The sequence below is a fragment of the Lupinus angustifolius genome, chromosome LG14, assembly GCF_001865875.1.
Source record: "Lupinus angustifolius cultivar Tanjil chromosome LG14, LupAngTanjil_v1.0, whole genome shotgun sequence".
NCBI lineage: Eukaryota > Viridiplantae > Streptophyta > Magnoliopsida > Fabales > Fabaceae > Lupinus > Lupinus angustifolius.
Genome location: NC_032022.1, coordinates 13,887,174 through 13,905,093, shown reverse-complemented (window position 1 = coordinate 13,905,093; position 17,920 = coordinate 13,887,174). Strand labels below are relative to the sequence as shown.

Here is a 17,920-nt window from a genome sequence, read left to right as displayed (position 1 = left end):
CTATACCATTTGAATGTTTAATTTTATTTAATGTATTCAATTACAACACGTTATAAATAATAGGAAAGCGGGTTGAAGAGTTAATAAGTGTCTGTCAACACGCTAGTAAATATATAATTGGTGCGTTTTAATGATAATAAGTTAATAGATTAATCAGAAACAACTAAGACGAAGAAAGCATAGCCAAACGAGTTTGGATTTTCTACATTCCCAAATTTCATTATTCTCTCGTAAAATACACAAGGTATGTTCTAATGATCGAATCACAGTTTATTATAATATGAATTTGTTTAGTTACTCTCTACGAACTTTTAGGGTTTTATTTCTTGCATTTTATTTATCTCTCTTTATTTTAACCCATTGCTGGTGTTGCTATTTTTATTCTTTCCTAATGTAAATGAATTTCTATGAGCTTAGTTTAGTTGCTGAGAAATCGTGAATGATACTCTGCATTTATTGAGTATTACAACGGGAAAATGACTATGATTGCAGTTAATTGAGGTTGTTTGCTTTGTGACCCGAAAGTCGTGTGATTAAATGTATGTTGTGTTTTCGCTTGCGAGTGTAAGGCTGCTTACGTTAACTATCCCTGTACCTCACTAGATAGGAGGCTCGTGCAATGGACTGTTTTTTTTGCAGTTAGTTAATGTATTTTTTTTGCTCTGCTAAAGTTTTTGATCTCACTATTGCAGGTCTAATTTGATGTTACATTTTTTGAAAGTATTCTTTTCGGTTATCCTGTTACGAAATTGTAGCATTGAGTTGAAAGAGTAAAATGGTTTCCATCTGTGGTATGTTGATTGCATGACCTTGTACTTCTGTTTCTGCAATGGCCTACCTGGGTCCAATGCAATTGTCTTGAGATGTTGGGCTCTGCAGTATTAGTGGATTCTGTAGCTCGCATCATGTATGTGCTTATTTGAATTTGAATTTTTAAAGTAATTTACCACGTTTTCCCTCTTTTAAGTTTAGAATTCCAAGTTTTATTTTTGTATCATTTGACAGAATTCGTTGGGGGTCAGTCGGTTACATTTGGCCACCATAAATCTTTCACCACGCCATCGTTTGGTATGTTTGATGAATCTATCTGTTATTTTTCTACTAATTTGTTAGATTTTCAATTGCTTGTTAACTTCAATTAATTTCCTCTGCGCATATAATTAATGTTTTACTTTTCCATATGTCAATGTTGATTGCTTTTGTTTAGTCTCGTATCTGATTATTTGGAGAACTTTCTTTTGGATTTGACAGAAGCAGGACTCTTCAGCTCTCCATCTTTTAAGTAGAGTACCTACCTCGATAAGGCATGTGCCTTCCAGATGTAACGTTTTTGTATGTCGATCTGTCCTAATACCAGGGGCAGGTAGTGGGACTCCATTCCTGAAATCTGCTTCTGTTTTTTTAACAAGGTCAGCCTCTCTCTATTTCTCCTGTTCATTGAGAATAGTTAAACCCAATTTAGTGGGTATACATGTTCTTGTATATTGTTTTCGATTAGCATCCTTCTTCATTTTGCCACAAAACTTATGTTTGTTAAGGTGTGCACTGTGCACTCATTACTTTAATGTACTTTTATAGCCTCTCTCATAAGCTACATAGCATACACACATACAATCAGACTTATGCCATAAGTGCTTTCTGCACCTCTTCTAAAATACATGTAAATGTTTGCGCTATAATCAACTTATAGCTATGCTCAAGAGGTATATAGTTATGCATCACATCCTTGCTGACCAGTGGGCTTTCTTTGACATCCTTCTTAATTCAACGACTCATCTCTAAACCTACAGTGTGTTGTCAGTCATCGGGTCTCAAAGCACAGCTGCATGGTTACTTACCCCCTCTGACCACCCTTTTTATTTTTGGTATATATCTATTAGCTTGTTGACATATATTTTAGGAGTAGCTTCAACGGGTAACATGACCTGTTTCTCTACTCTTCTTGAGGGGTGAATATAAATTGGTATTGACTGGACCCACCCAGACTTTAATTAATTGGTATATGAACTTGTAAAGTAATCTGCATCATAGTATTATGATTTGTTTGATTTGTATTTTTGTGTTATTTCTGAAGAATCAATTGATGCTAAATTTGTATTATTATTGCAGCATGTATTTTTCTTCATTATTTTATAATATATCATTTAATGCATGATGTTCATGGAAATATTTGCTTATACACTTTTGCAGGTCATATGATGCTTTACGAGGAAGCCCTGTTTTGCTTCGGTTAATCCCAGCGCTTGGTCTCATTGCCTTTACTGTTTATGGTCTTGAGCCACTCCTACGCCTCGGCAGAATTCTATTTCTTCAAGTAGTTACAGACTTACAGTCCACTCTTATTTCTTTTTCTGTCCAAATCCAATTAATACTATAATTAATACCTCCTACCTTTTCTAATCTATGACAAATATTTTCAGAGGACTGATAGTAATTGGAAAAAAAGTAGTTCGCGATATATTATGGCATCATATTTTCAGCCTTTGCTGTTGTGGTCTGGAGCAATGCTCATATGCAGGTTTGTTTCAGAATCAACAAGTATATCCCACTGGTAACCCCTATTTGTATTTGATCTTAGCATAGTTTTTCAGGGCATTAGATCCATTAGTCCTACCATCTGAGGCCAGCCAGGTTGTGAAGCAGCGGCTACTGAATTTTGGTAGATCTTTGTCAACCGTGATTTCATTTGCTTACTGTTTATCAAGGTATTAATTTATGTAAGAAGAATGCATGGCAGAAATTGGAGGTTTTTTTTTGTAAATAGTTTTCTTATTAATTTCATATACTATTTTATACAATCTAATTATGAGATATGATTTCCCCCTCCCTCTTAATGTTGGTATAAATTTGTATTGCTCTTGCTTAATATCTTGTTATTGTTTACTGCTTTTACCAGTCTTAAACAAATAATTTTTGTAGTTTTTTCTTCCTCCTTTTGTGTTGTACTTTTTCGCTATTAGGTGTATTAGGTCCTATGTCGTTTTCAAATTATGATGTTAAACGCTTGTTTTTCTTGTTTTCAGCTTAATTCAACAAGCACAAAAATTCTTTATGGAAGCAAATGACTCCAGTGATGCAAGAACTGTATGTTTCTGTTACATACTCATTTACTACCTATGTTCATTCTTGTCATTTTCCAATTGCTGTGTGCAAAGCATTTTGCTGCAGTAATACTGGTGGACTTGTTATTTTTGTTGTCAGAATATTTGAGAGCAGCCCTTGCCTTAAAAATTTTGTCGTTGTTTTAAATACCATTACAAATGAAGATTAGGAATACAATCAACATATAGGAAATAAAGTTATGATTTATGTTTTTAGGTACATCATACCCTTCTTCATTTTATGTTTGTATCTTTCCGTGAGATGTCCCAAAGTTGTAAATTTATTTAATGCCTTCTCATTTAAGCAAATATTGACCTACAGATGGGCTTTGATTTTGCTGGGAAAGCTTTATACTCGGCTGTATGGGTTGCTGCCATGTCATTGTTCATGGAGTTGCTAGGTTTCTCCACACAGAAGTGGTTAACTGCTGGTGGTTTGGGCACTGTATTGCTCACACTTGCAGGTCGTGAGGTACAATATTGTTTCTTTTTAACTGTCTACGAGTTTGCTTTGTTCATGTCCCATCTAATTCATTGCATTTTGTGGATCATTGGTATATCAACTTTGTGAAAATCTGTAAGCGTGAGTCTGAACCAGTAACAATTATCAATTAATTCTTATTATTAAAAAATAATTAGGTAATACTCTTATTTGCTTCCAGTCTAATTTCATATTTCTGATCAATCCAGATATTTACAAACTTTCTTTCAAGTATAATGATACATGCAACTCGGCCATTTATTATAAATGAGTGGATTCAAACAAAGATTGGAGGATATGAAGTTTCTGGTACAATTGAGGTTTGTATCTCTACTTTTCTGGTCCAGTAGTTCTTTATTTTCGTGAGTAACTTACGTGACAAATAGAAGAACTATTACCAAAGGTAGATTTTCTTATTTGTGTAATTTTAATTATGTTGTATTCATACTTAATTTTTTCTCCAGCATGTAGGATGGTGGTCACCAACTATTGTAAGGGGTGATGATCGTGAGGCAGTTCATATCCCTAATCACAAGTTCACTGTAAATGTTGTAAGAAATCTGAGTCAGAAATCTCATTGGCGCATCAAGAGTTACATTGCTATTAGTCACTTGGATGTTAACAAAATTAATGTGAGCAATCTTCGCTCACATACTTGAAATTTTTTTCAAGGACTTTCTGCTGGGTTCAGTTCATGTGGAAACTGACGTTATCTCCATTACATTCTCTTCATGCAGAATATTGTAGCTGATATGCGCAAAGTTTTGTCTAAGAATCCTCAAGTTGAGCAGCAAAAATTGCACAGAAGGGTTTTTCTAGAGAATGTCAATCCAGAAAATCAAGCTCTTACAGTAAGTGTCTGTTCTATTGATTGAAAAAAACATCAGCTTTTATTTTGCAAATTTACTATCTCAAGAATCATGGCTCTTTATTAATTTATTTATTTTTGCTTGCTAATTACTATTTACTTTTTCCCTTCTCCTTTCTTGATTTATCATTATCTTACTAAGGGTCCCTCTTATTGCAGATATTAATATCTTGTTTTGTGAAAACTTCACATTTTGAAGAGTATCTCTGTGTTAAGGCAAGACCTAAAGCATTGTGGTTGTGTTGCACATGGTGTAATGTGATATGTTGGATATTGATACGTATTTGCTAATAACTACAGGAGGCAATGCTCTTGGATCTTCTCAGAGTTGTCAGTCATCATCGAGCCCGGCTGGCCACTCCCATCCGCACAGTTCAGAAATTTTACCGTGAGGCTGACTCAGAAAATATACCCTTTGGGGACACCATTTTCACTAGATCCAGAGCAGCATCAAATCGCTTCCTACTGATAGAACCACCATATAAAGTTAATGCTGATGACAAAGTCAAGCCTTCAACTCGTCCAACCCGAACAGATGAGGAAAAAGTTGCCAAGATCAATGAAACTTTGGCATCTGATTCCAAAGGAGATGAGAGTTCTGCTGTGACATCAACCTCATCACCTGGTGTAAACTCAAAGTCAGTTTCTGAAGCCCAAAGTCAGACTATGGGTTCTGATAGTTCAGTTGAGAAGAACCCCAAAATCTTGCAGCCTAAAAAGGAAAGTGTAGGAGATGCAGGGAAGGGAGCTTCAGTTCCTGTACCTAAAAACCCGGCACAAAGTCATGTGCCTGAGGTTTCTCCCGTTGCTTCCCATGAGTCAAGCAGAGAGACTGCTTCTGCTATCTCTTCACAGCCAAAGCAAGATGAAGAGAAGTTTGCCGTGTCTTCACCATCAACTAGACCTTCATTGGAAGAGAATATTCTTCTTGGTGTTGCCCTAGAAGGCTCAAAACGAACTCTTCCAATTGAGGAAGACACTCCATCTCCTATCCTGCAGAATCGCAAGAATTGCTGTCCAACGGAATGGGAGTGGACCTCCTGCTAGCAAGGATAAGAAAGATGGTCAGATATCTTCATTTCCAACTGCAAAGCAAAATGACTAAATAGTAGAAGTTGATGTTTTGTATATGGCTTCTATTGAAGTTGTGCAAAAAGTATCCAGCTGTTTTTTTAAAGTTGGAATTATGCATTGTTGATTACGCATATATGTACATAATTGTCAAATCATGAGTTCTATAACTGTATGTCTGTATCCTACACTTATATAACAAAAACTGTATCCCACACAGAAGATCTGAATAGTAGTGTTTTTGTTTATGGTTTATTCTCTACTTCGAGAATGGGCCATAAAAATTGTTCAGTTATAAATGGAGGTATTTTAGATTTAAAGGTTGGGATTCAGAAACAGTATAATTTTTTTCAGTCATGTAAGGATTTGAAAGGTTGGCATTCATGGAATTTTTTGGATTAATGGTGGTATTTCCCTACCCTGAAACCATATCATCATCTTATCTCTGGTTTTGTTCTTGGAATTTCTGAGCTGGTTCATGTTTCAGCTATGATGACATAAAGCCAATGGTAAAAGCTTACATAATTACATGGTTCAATCTTGGCATTGTTATCTTTCTCTCACCTCTGCTAACAGTGGAGGATCTATGGAAGAGAGTGGTGAAGACCATTAGGGAAGAAAATGAGTTAAATCTCATCCAACAAGATAGTTTCAAATTATTATTTTTAATGCCAAATCCGAGTTCATGTCATTGAGAAAGATTCCTCTCAATACTGAAGAAAAAATTGATTGTTCTTCCTTATGAGGCAAAAAAATATTATTATATGTGATGACATTAAATTATAAAAATGTCTATCTTTATTGGAGAAATGGAGAGAGAAAATAGGGCCACTTTAAATTTTAAATTAAAAGAAGCGTAACAATAGCCCATCCCTGACAAGTGACAAATTTGAAAGAAAAAAGAAAAAGAAATGTGTCCCAATGATATAATGTGACAGTTCTTAATATCAAAATAACATTTCTTTAATCAAAACAATTTTGTTTGATTTTTTCTAAGTTGTTATGAATATATATCTAACCCACTTGTGGTAATTATCTATCCAACATTTAACTACTTTATTGGTTATACAAATCAATAAATCAATGTTGTTTAACACAAATATATATGGCTTAAAGTTTAGGGATCTATTTGAATTTCCAATAAACTAAAGGACCAAAGAGAAAGTAAACCATTTTTATTGTATTTTCTTAAAATTCCATGGACCCAATAAAAGATAAATAAAAAACGTGATTCCATTTGAAGCCATGTCATTGCTATTTTCAACATCGGAAGCATATTTGCTGTCTCACACTTAGTCAGAAAAATATTTAATAATTAAATTTTAAATTAAATATATTTTTTCTAACCAATAATATACCAGAGACATGTACGGGAAAACACATCGTAGAAGAAGCAATTCCGTGTGCCAATGCCCTTGTTAAGTCCAATAATTTGTTTGTTTAGTAAAACTTGCAAAGTGGCATTTGTTTCCGACACATATTATTACTTCTTCTATCCTATCACCACTTTTTATCATCTATCCGTATCAAAATATATCATCAAAATGTCCAAACTTGCATATTAAAAAATTTCATTTTTGTTCCTTCTTCTCTCTATATATTCTTTAACCATTTTATGGTAAGTAATAGCTTCTGTCCCCATGAATTTGGTTTTACATATTATTTTTTCCCTTTTACTGCAAATATTGTAGCTTTTATTACTTTCATAGTAATGGAAATCCTGGGTTTAGTTTAATTGCTGAAGAAATTGTTAAAGGATGGACCTTTGCATCTTTTGTTGCTCTCCCTTAACCAAAAGGGATAATTTTGTGGACAAATCGTGTTTTGTGTGCTTGTAGTGCAGTTCTTTGACATAGTATGTGTTTTAACTGTTACACATGTTATGTTTTCATTCCTTAGCTGATACATGTTGATCAGTTGATGTTATGTTCTTATTGGGGGAAAATCACAAACACCTAGGGAACAATACTTGTTTGGTCCAAATTATATTTGCAATGAAACCTTGTAATTTTCTTGTTTGCTGAGGTTATTCTATTCTCTCATGCAGGTCTAATTGTCCTTTATATTTATTCAACTTTTCAGGTGAAAAGGGTGTGTTAATTTTTGTCATTGCCTGACCTTGGACTTCAGTTCAGATCAACAATGACCTACCCGGGTTCATTACGATTGTCTCATGACACTATGATACGCAGTTATAATGGAAATTGTGGCTTTTGTCATGTATGTGGTTGTTTCATTTGGTTTTGCTACAGTTTTTCTCTTAAAGTGTAGAATGCTGACTTTCGTTTTACTTGTACCTTGACAGAAGCCAATTCGTGCTGATCGACTATGTTTTGTTACCATCAATCCTTTGCAGCATGGTTTGGTACAGTTTTCAATCCTTCATGGATTAAAATTTTGTGCTTTTTGCATCTTCCCTCTTTTGGAATCGATATGCTTGTTAGTTTGCTATTTTTTGTTTCTTGTCAGTTTCAATTGTGTTCCTTCATTGATAGATATAGTTATTGTATTGGATTTATGCGTTTATTTCGTTTATAGTCTAAATCCATGGAGAACTTTGTTTGTGAATTCACAGAGAAAGCATTCTTCAGCACTCCTTCTTTCCAGAGTAAATGCACCACTTAGGCCTGTACCTTCTAGATGTGGTGTTTTGTTGTGTCAGGCTGCCCTAGTACCAGCTGGAGGGTGCGAGGCCCCACTTCTGAAACTGGTTTCAATTTCTTTGACAAGGTCGCTCTCTCTATTTTTATCCTTGTAACTGTGAAAAGTTTCGACAAATTAGTAGATATGTATGCAGTATGCCCAACTTTTATATGTTTATTTGATAGTGGCCTACTGGCCTTTCTCATATTGATAACAAAAACATAGGTTTGACAAAGCGTGCTTCGTTTACTTTTGCCTAAACTTCTTCTGAACTGATAACTCTGTCGTTTAACTAGTGCTATCTGTATAAACAACCATGTTTATGCGATATGGCATTTTATGTACGTATTTTACTTTTTTATGTTAGTGGTTGTCGAATCAGATCCTAATAGTGGCATTTCTTTAATATGGCGGGCGCTGATTTGACTCCTCTCCAAACCACTTTATGTGTGTACTTTGTAGCAATCTAGAGTCACACTACAGATGCATGGTTCTCTCAAAATTTCTTTGTGGAGTCTCTTATGCATTTTGTTGAGATTCGTGTTGGAAATGGTGGACAAGTAGGTAGAAATTTGGAACACGCCAAACCCCACTGAGCCTCTGAATTGATTAAAATATGAACCTGTAAAGTAATCCGCTCCATGCTATTGTGATATATATTTCTTGCAATAAGTTTTATTACAAATCTATGATCTGGTGCTAAAAAAAATTCTCCATCTTTCGTATCTTATTCCCTTTTTGCCTATCTATCACTGAACACAATCTCCATGCCGATACTTATTTTTTGATATTAATGTAGGGCATATAATGCTATATCTACGAGACCTGTGGTGCTTCAATTGATACCTGCCCTTGGTATCATTGGCTTTGCTTTCTTTGGTCTTGAGCCACTCCTACACCTTACCAGGACCCTATTTCTCCAAGAAGTTAGCATCTAATCTTATTCCGTGTTTTGTCTTGTTCTAACTAAATACCGTCATTAGTTAAATTTCTGTTCTGTAAAAAATGTTTTCAGAGAACTGATAAAAGTTGGAAGAAAAGTACTCCACATTACATTATGACATCTTATTTTCAACCATTGCTGCTGTGGACCGGGTTAATGCTCATCTGCAGGTATCATTCTGGGTCGACAAGTCTTTACCGTTGGATGTTCTTGGAGTTATATTCGTTGGTATACACATTAACTAAACTGTTTCAGGGATTTAGATCCACTTGTCCTACAATCAGAAACCAGTCAGGTTATGAAGCAACGGCTGCTGGGTTTTGTAAGATCTTTGTCGACAGTGCTTACATTTGCTTATTGTTCATCAAGGTAGATTTGAATTCCACCGAAATTGTTACACAGATTTTGACAAACTAGCCAAGTTACTATGAATTTCACCTTTGTAGCATGATAAACTTTTGTTTTCTCATTGTTGGAACTAGAAATAAAGCACACTCTGATGTATGCGAAAATTAAAAACTAATGAAAAGAGTAATAATGAGAAAATCAGAGGGAAAAGGCAGAAAGAATGAGGGGTTTTCTTATCTAAAATAATTATATTATAAGTATTTGGATTATTCAATTACATTTTTATTTTATAGTTTTTGTTGATATATTTAACAAATATTTAGATAAAATCAGGATTTGAGTCCTCTGAATTTTCCGTCGTTTTTTAAAAAGTAATAATCATTGAGTTACTCATTTTTTTACTATTATGTGTATGCATGGATTCCCATGTTATGTTTAACTTATAGTGTAACATACTTGTTTTTTTTTTTGCAGCTTAATTCAACAGGCACAAAAATTATTTAAGGACGCAAATGACTCCAGTGATGCCAAAAATGTATGCTTTTGTTACCTATCATTATCATTTTTCCTTTGATGTGTATGCATGACAATTTGCTGCAATAAACTAAAAGTTTTAGATGAGTTGTGTTATTCCAAATGATGACTAGAAAGGTATTCAACCTCTAGCAAATAAAAATTCATTGTGTGGATATTATTTTAGCATAACTTGAGTAGTTTCAAATTGTTAACTTTGTTTATTGACTGTTTATGTGATTCCTGAAGTGTAAACAGAAATCTCATTCAAGGCCAAAATTGTATTTTCAATGACAGATGAATATCGATTTTATTAGCAAAGCTGTATATACTGCAATATGGGTTGCTGCTGTGTCATTATTTATGGAGTCGCTGGGTTTCTCCACACGAAGATTATTGACTGCTGGTGGTTTAGGCACAGTATTGCTTTCCCTTTCAGGTCGTGAGGTACAGTGTAGGTTCTTTCACACTGTCTTGGAGAATGATTTAGCCGTTTTTGTCATTGGATTTGACGGATCTTCCTTTATATTCATTTTTGTCAAATTCCAGAAGAGTAACTCTTCAATGCATAGCCACTTGTTTATGGCCATTCTCACTCCGTTTTCGTGATGCATTCAGATATTTACGAACTTCCTTTCAAGTGTAATGATTCATGCAACTCGTCCATTTGTCGAGAATGAGCGGATTCAAACAAATATTAAAGGATATGAGGTTTCTGGTAAAGTTGAGGTTTGTATCTATCAAGTATCATCCAACATACTTAAAAGATTGTTTAGGAGCACAAAACATAATGTTGGTGTAATGAGTATTTTCCTTGTACACACGATAAATTTAACGCTGCTATAAAGGATATTTTTCTTAGTTGTATATATGTATAATTTTAATTTTGTTGTATTTGAACTTTCAATTTTTCGTCCAGCATGTAGGATGGTGGTCACCAACAAGAGTGAGAGGTTCTGATTGTGAAGCAGTACATATTCCTAATCACAGGTTGAGTGTAAATGTCGTAAGGAATCTTAGTAAGAAATCTCATTGGCGCATCAAGACTCGCCTTGCAATCAGTCAAGTGGATGTTAATAAGATTAATGTAAGTACTCTTGCTTCACATAGTTTTAGAACTTGTTGAAAGACTTTTTTTATGCCTAACTTTCATCCCGTGAAGCCTAAAGTAAAAAATTTATGCAGGGTATTGTAGCTGATATGCGCAAGGTTTTGGCCAAAAATCCTCAAGTAGAGCAGAAAAAATTGCATAGAAGGGTTTTTCTTGATGATATCAATCCAGAAAATCAGGCTCTTATGGTTGATAACTCATCTGTTCATTGGTTTAAATTAGATTTTCTGTCTAGAAATTCGAATATATTATTTTCTTCCCTTCAATCTGTACTTCGAAAAGGTTTTTAAGGCTCACCTTCAGATGCATCTTGTTACATAGCTAAGGCAAAAAACCTCATAGCTTAAAAAGAAAAGTGCGACTTTCCTATGCTTGGTCAAATTTCTAGAATTTTCTATTTTACACATCCAATAAAGGGCTGGTTCCAGTTAACAACCAAACAATGTAGAAGAAAAACTTGTTATTAAGAAATATCTGAAAACACCTTATAGCTTTCGCATCTCCTTTCATTTATCATTAAGAAAATTTTGTTATTAAGAAAGCTCTTTTCATTTATCATATGTTACATATTATGATTATGAGAGATTTATCAAGTTTCTGTTTATACTATGCTCGTCTTTTACGCCGTATCTAGTAGTGAAGCATTTATCATGGCAGGAGCGGAGCATTTCTTGCATTAACATCTTGGACCATGTTGAAATATATGTTTTCCCCCTTCTTTACCATTCATTGTTAATACTCATTACTTTTCTCCTTTTCATTTCTCAATTGTTTTCATCGTGGACATTTTCTGTTACAGATATTAATCTCTTGCTTTGTTAAAACTTCACATTCAGAAGAGTACCTTCGTGTTAAGGTGAGAGTGGTTTTCTTATAGCAATTGCATATACACAAACTATGATGGTGAATCTCTTCATAAATGTTTACTAATGCAGTTCTTTCAAGTCAAATTTGCTAGTAGTATACTCATCAAATATTTTCAACTTTTTTTAAACTTGTTGTGGATAATACCTTGAATATAAATATAGTCACCCTTTTATTTCTCATGATCTCTTATCTTCACTGGTTTGTAATTCACTATTCTAGTGTTCTTGGACTTGGTAAGAACTTGGCCATGATGACTTATTCGATAGCAAAGTATTTGTGATCATTCATGTGCGGTTCTTTTATACTCTGTAACTTCTTTACAAATGTTCCTAGAAATCTTGTATAGCCTAATTTTCTGTTATATTATTGTATTGTTTCGTTGATGTTTTCAAGTTTTGTCGATTTTCATGTAGTTATTAGAAAAAAACTTTTGTCAATTTTCATGTAGTCATTCGAAAAAATATCTTGACTCGGCTACCCAAGTTTTCAATTTGTTGCTACAAACTTCTTCAAATATCACCATTCTTTAATTTTTCTGCAAGTTATTCTGATTGGTTAACATATAGCTACCTCACTCAACTTTGTGATTTATGATTATTATGTAATTAAACAGGAAACAATCCTCTTGGATCTTCTCAGAGTTATTAGTCATCATGGTGCTCGGTTAGCAACACCCGTCCGCACAGTTCAGAATATGTCCAATGATGCTGAATTAGAATTTGATGATACCACTTTCACTGGTTCCAGAGCAATGCCAAACCAACCAATTATTGAAGCATCTTATAAAGTTAAGCCTTCAACTCATTCAACTATTACAAATGAGAAGATAGATGCCAAGGTTGGCGGCTTCAATGTCGGAAGTGACAATATTGCAGTGACATTGAACCCTGCACCAACTGTAAACTCCAAGGATAAATTAAAGCCAACTGGTGAGGCCAAAACCCAGAACATGGGTAGTGATAATGTGGTCCAAAAGTCTGCCAAATCGATGCATCCGAAAAAGAAAAGAGCAGGAAGTTCAGGAAATACGAGTTTAACTTCGCCATCTAAGCAAGATGAAGCAAAATCCGCAGTGTCCTCATCATCAGTTAGTCCTTTGGAAAATAATATTGTTCTTAATGCAGCCTTACTTGGTTCAAAAGGAACTCTTGCTATTGATGAAGAAAATATTCAATCTATCCCTTCAGATGCAGAATCACAAGAACTTGTTGTAAAAAAGAATGGAAGTGTACCTCCTAAGTAAGGATAGTAAGGATTGTTAGATTAAGTTGTTTTTTCCATTTCCTACTTCTAAACAGAGTGATTAGGTGTAGATGTTTTTTTTTCTTCTGGAAAAAGAGATCTAGGTATTGATGTTTTAATGTATGCTTCGTATTCTCCATACTGAATATGTCAGTATAAAGATTTATACACACTTAATACATTATTTATTATTTATCTGTATTACTTTCATAATTAGGTGTAGATGTTTTAATTTATTCTTTGTATTCTAACCTTACTGGACCAAGAAATGTTTCAAAATAATCCACCTGTCTTCTATATGTTGGGCATAATGGTTTGAGAATGTAATATGTATGAAATCTTAGTATAAAGATTTATACATACTCTATAAATTATTTATTATTCATTTGTATTACTTTTTTTAAAAGTTAATGATAATTAAATATTAATGATTTTGATGATGTAGTGATAATGTATAAAATTCATATATTATTGTTTATGTTTTTTATTCTCCTCAAGAGCATCCACAATGGTGCATTATATTTTTCGTTCTTCAATGGGTCTCACTTATTATTTTATATATTTTATATTTGTTTACACTTTTCAACAAATTAAGTAACTTAAAGCCAAAATCACCTTCAATGATGCAAAACTCTATTTATGTTCTTAAATGAACCCAACAAACATACCCTATATTTATATTTCTTGTTGTAACAAAAAATTTCCCATTTTTTATTGCTGGCTCACAACTTGAACAGTATTTATTATTTAACTTATCGTTGCGAAATAAGAACAAGAACGGCTCCTCCTCTGCATTAGTGAACTTAGACGAAGAACATATTTCTTCTGTTTCGAACGTTTATTTTTTTTTTGTTATGTTTTCTAACTGATTAGTTAAATGTTCATGATTGTGGATTTTCACTCTAATCAAAACCTCTGGATATCAAATGAAAGCATTTGTGGTAAATCGATACTCCATTTAAAGCAGAATATTTTGTTCTGATGTTGGGATTGGAAAATGTTTAATGCACATTATAAGGATTCGGAAAGAAGCTTGAAAATGGGGTAATAGTTTAATTTGGAAAATATTTGTTTAGCAATATCAAGAAACACATCCTCATTTAAGGTTGAAAATGATTACCTAAGTGAGATTGTTAGTGATATATGTGATAGTCATTATGTGTGGCATTATTTAAACTCAGTGAGGCTTCACTTCATATGTTACTTGCTACTTGCTAAGTCAGAAAAAATACTTAATTAACTTTTATATCTTTTCAACTAATGACCACAATGGTATGCGGAATAACACTTTTAAGGATAGCATATGTAATCCTACCGGAATAACACTTTTAAGGATAGCATATGTAATCCTACTGTTACATGGGTACATATTTACTGTCTCACTTGTTTGTGTCACTCCATGTGTCACGAGACATAATTAGTCAGAAAATTATTTAATAATTACATTTTTAACTTCAATAATTTTTTTCAACCAATCAAAGATGATGGTACAAAAAGTGAAACAACAAATGTATTCCCCCGTTACATATTGTTCTACCAACTAGCCGGACAAAAAGGCCTATTCATAACACCAAGAATTTCATCATATGCATATGAAATGTACATTAAAAACTTCTATTACTTGAACATCTATTTTTAAACATCAGATTTGATCATATGATATAGATATCTCTTAATTATTACATTTTATCTTTTGTATATACACATCTCAACCATACATTATCAAGACATGTGGGACCACATTTGATGTTCATTTTTGTTGCACACAACATATTATTGGTACCTTAAAACAACTGGATAGAGTTCAACTTTTTTCTTATAAATCTCACCAGTGTGCATCTGAAAATTGCATACACAAACATAAGCGTTTATATGGATAATCATTCACATTTTCCCTTTTCACATATCATTGCACTTGGGAATGGATCAAAATTCAATTACCAGAAAACTTGCATTCAGAGATGAATAATTTAGTACAAAGGGTTTCTTTAAGTAACAGCATATTTCAACAATGTACAAAACAATGTCTCCTCTCTATATTGTTCATTTTCAACATGCAACATAGCAATATAAAATGCAGACAAAGATTTCTACATTGTCATTAATCCAATTGTAAAGAAATAACCATGGTCCTCTAAAATTATTCTAAAATAAAACAAGCCTCCATTTATGCTACAAGCAAAGAATTAAAGTAAACAACTAAGCTGTAACAAACAAAATCCTACAACCTTTTGCTACCAGCTTGTCATTGTTCATACAAATACCACCAATCAACCCATTTCCTCATAACTCAAACCAACTTCCTCGGCCTTCCACGCTTCTTCCCATTCGATCTCATTTCCAAATCAACACCATTCAAACCATCATCACCATCCACCCTAGCCTCATCCTCCAGATCAACCCGCGCAAAATGCACCTGTGGCTGCAGCTGCGACTGTGGCTGCAGGTTCCAACTGGGAACCTCAGCCTGGTTCAGGTTTGGGTTCATGTTCGGCAACATCAAAGGCCCCTTAGTTTCCGAACCCGAAGTCCCAAACACAAAACCCAAAGGAAAGTATCCCCAAGTACAATAGTACGCCTCCTGCCCCGGCACAAGCGGGGGCAGGGACGGAATTGCAACGCCGTGAAACGACTTCTCACAATTTTGACACCTCAAACAATAACCCTCACAACTCCTAGGATACTCATACATATAGTAACAGTACGGACACGCCGTCCAAAAATTACTACCACTACTATTGCTGCCATAACTGTAACCATAACAGTTACTGTTACTGTTACCTCTACGAAACGGTAACTTCTCTTGCTGCTGAACCAGAACAGCGATGTTCTGATCATACAGCGGTTTCTGAACCGGGTCCGATAAAACGGACCAGGCATCAGAAACCAGCTTAAAAGCATGATCAGACAAAGGGAAACAGTTTTTTTCAGGATTCAGAAGAAGAGCCAACCTGCGATAATTCTTTTTGATAAGATCGAGGTCTTCGCACCTTCGATCAACTTGAAGAATCGAGTACCAATCGAGGTTATTGTTGAGTGATTTCTCCGCCGCGGTGAGAACATCGGCGATTGCGAGGATCTGATCGGAACCTTCTAGAAGCGGTTCGGTTTCTTGAGCGAGAATTGCGAAGTCCCTTGAACCGCTCAGATCGCGATTCTGTAACAGCTTCTCTGCTATGCCTAGTAAGCGTTCTGCTTCACCTTTGTTTGCAACCTGCATTTTGTTTTCAACTGCTTGCTTCACAAAATTCACAATGTGACCTTGAGAATCAGTAAGAAATAATTAAAAATATAACATGTCTGATAAATCTGAAATGTATTGTATATATATATGGTAGTAATTCATGTAAGTTTAATACATATCTTATGAATGTAAATTACAATGTTAGATTCATGATGCATCTCGAATATTAGGTAAGAAATGATTCGATTTTTAATAAAAATATAACATGTTTACGTAATCTATGTGAAAATTATAGGTATAATGACAATTCAGGTAAGTTTGATATATATGTTAGGATATCATTAGATGAATGTAAATACATTTAATAGGTGATAGATTCAATGAGTCACTTTTTGTAGTTGGTGAAATATAATACTTATAGTAGTGCAACCTATTATATAATATATTTAATATGTATACATTGATAGTGTGAATATTTTTTATATTGTCAATAAATCGTCTATTATTAATATATTAATCAGGTAAGTTTGATATATATGTTAATATGTTATGATATATATATGTGAAAATTATAGGTATAATGACAATTCAGGTAAGTTTGATATATATGTTATGATATCATTATATGAATGTAAATACATTTAATAGGTGATAGATTCAATGAGTCACTTTTAGTAGTTGGTGAAATATAACACTTATACTATTGCACCTTATGATTTTACTATTATATAATATATTTAATATGTATATATTGATAGTGTGAATGTTTTTTATATTGTCAGTAAATCGTCTATCATTAATATATTAATCATAAAAATAATATAAATTAATGGTAGATGTTGATAGTGTAAAAGAAATATTACATTGACAATGTATAGATTTTAAACTCTTATATGATATATATTTTCAAACTTATATGTTTTATGCTGTGTAAAAAATACACATATATTATTGTATGTGTTATGATGTTAATGGACAACACACATAATGAGTAAGTATCTTAATAAATGTAAGATTCAATAAAATACTTTTTCTCTTATGGTTGGTGAAGTTGATGATTTTATTGGTTTTAACCAAGTTTTATTTGCAACCTGCATTTTGTTTTATCTGTTTTTTGCTTGCTTGAGAAAACTGACAAAAGTGGCATAGGGAATGAGTAAGAAATGATTCGATTTCCAATAAAAATATAACATGTATAAGAAATCTAAAAACTATTTTATGTATGGTGACAATTCATGTAAGTTTGATATATGTGTTATGATTTCATTAGATGGACGTAAATCACAATTAAAGGTGTTAGATTCCATGAGGCATCTTTAATACTAAGTAAGAAATAGTTTGATTTCCAATAAAAACATTACATGTAATTTATATGAAAACTATTGTTGGTATGATGACAATTCATAGAAGTTTAATACATGTATTATGATCTCATTAGATGAATGTAAATAACATTTAATAAGTGTTAGATTTCATGAGACACCTTTAGTAGTTGGTAAAATATAACACTTAGCAGGATGGTTAATTATGGTTGTTTCATTTCTACTA

General features: G+C 33.5%; 2 protein-coding genes and 1 pseudogene across 15 annotated transcripts; 2 read left to right on the top strand and 1 right to left on the bottom strand.

Moving 5' to 3' along the window:
* Positions 264 to 5,869, top strand: LOC109326730 (annotated as a pseudogene).
* Positions 6,907 to 13,329, top strand: LOC109326731 (mechanosensitive ion channel protein 2, chloroplastic-like). 13 transcript variants are annotated; one of them, XM_019559499.1, is made up of 15 exons: positions 6,907 to 7,067; positions 7,569 to 7,741; positions 7,827 to 7,886; positions 8,097 to 8,255; positions 8,968 to 9,090; positions 9,180 to 9,277; positions 9,363 to 9,476; positions 9,930 to 9,990; positions 10,266 to 10,415; positions 10,587 to 10,697; positions 10,888 to 11,055; positions 11,154 to 11,267; positions 11,879 to 11,935; positions 12,560 to 12,769; positions 12,812 to 13,329. In XM_019559499.1, exons 2-15 carry the CDS (start codon positions 7,664 to 7,666, stop codon positions 13,187 to 13,189), a joined length of 1,881 nt encoding a protein of 626 aa, XP_019415044.1. In that variant the 5' UTR covers positions 6,907 to 7,067; positions 7,569 to 7,663; the 3' UTR covers positions 13,190 to 13,329. The 13 variants fall into 13 exon arrangements, with proteins under 13 accessions (XP_019415044.1, XP_019415040.1, XP_019415043.1 ...); XM_019559495.1 differs by having other exon boundaries at positions 7,604 to 7,741; positions 12,560 to 13,329; XM_019559498.1 differs by having other exon boundaries at positions 7,830 to 7,886; positions 12,560 to 13,329.
* Positions 15,151 to 16,461, bottom strand: LOC109326169. 2 transcript variants are annotated; one of them, XM_019558851.1, is made up of 2 exons: positions 15,656 to 16,461; positions 15,151 to 15,622 (listed from the first exon to the last, which is right to left on the bottom strand). In XM_019558851.1, exons 1-2 carry the CDS (start codon positions 16,406 to 16,408, stop codon positions 15,479 to 15,481), a joined length of 897 nt encoding a protein of 298 aa, XP_019414396.1. In that variant the 5' UTR covers positions 16,409 to 16,461; the 3' UTR covers positions 15,151 to 15,478. The 2 variants fall into 2 exon arrangements, with proteins under 2 accessions (XP_019414396.1, XP_019414395.1); XM_019558850.1 differs by having other exon boundaries at positions 15,151 to 16,461.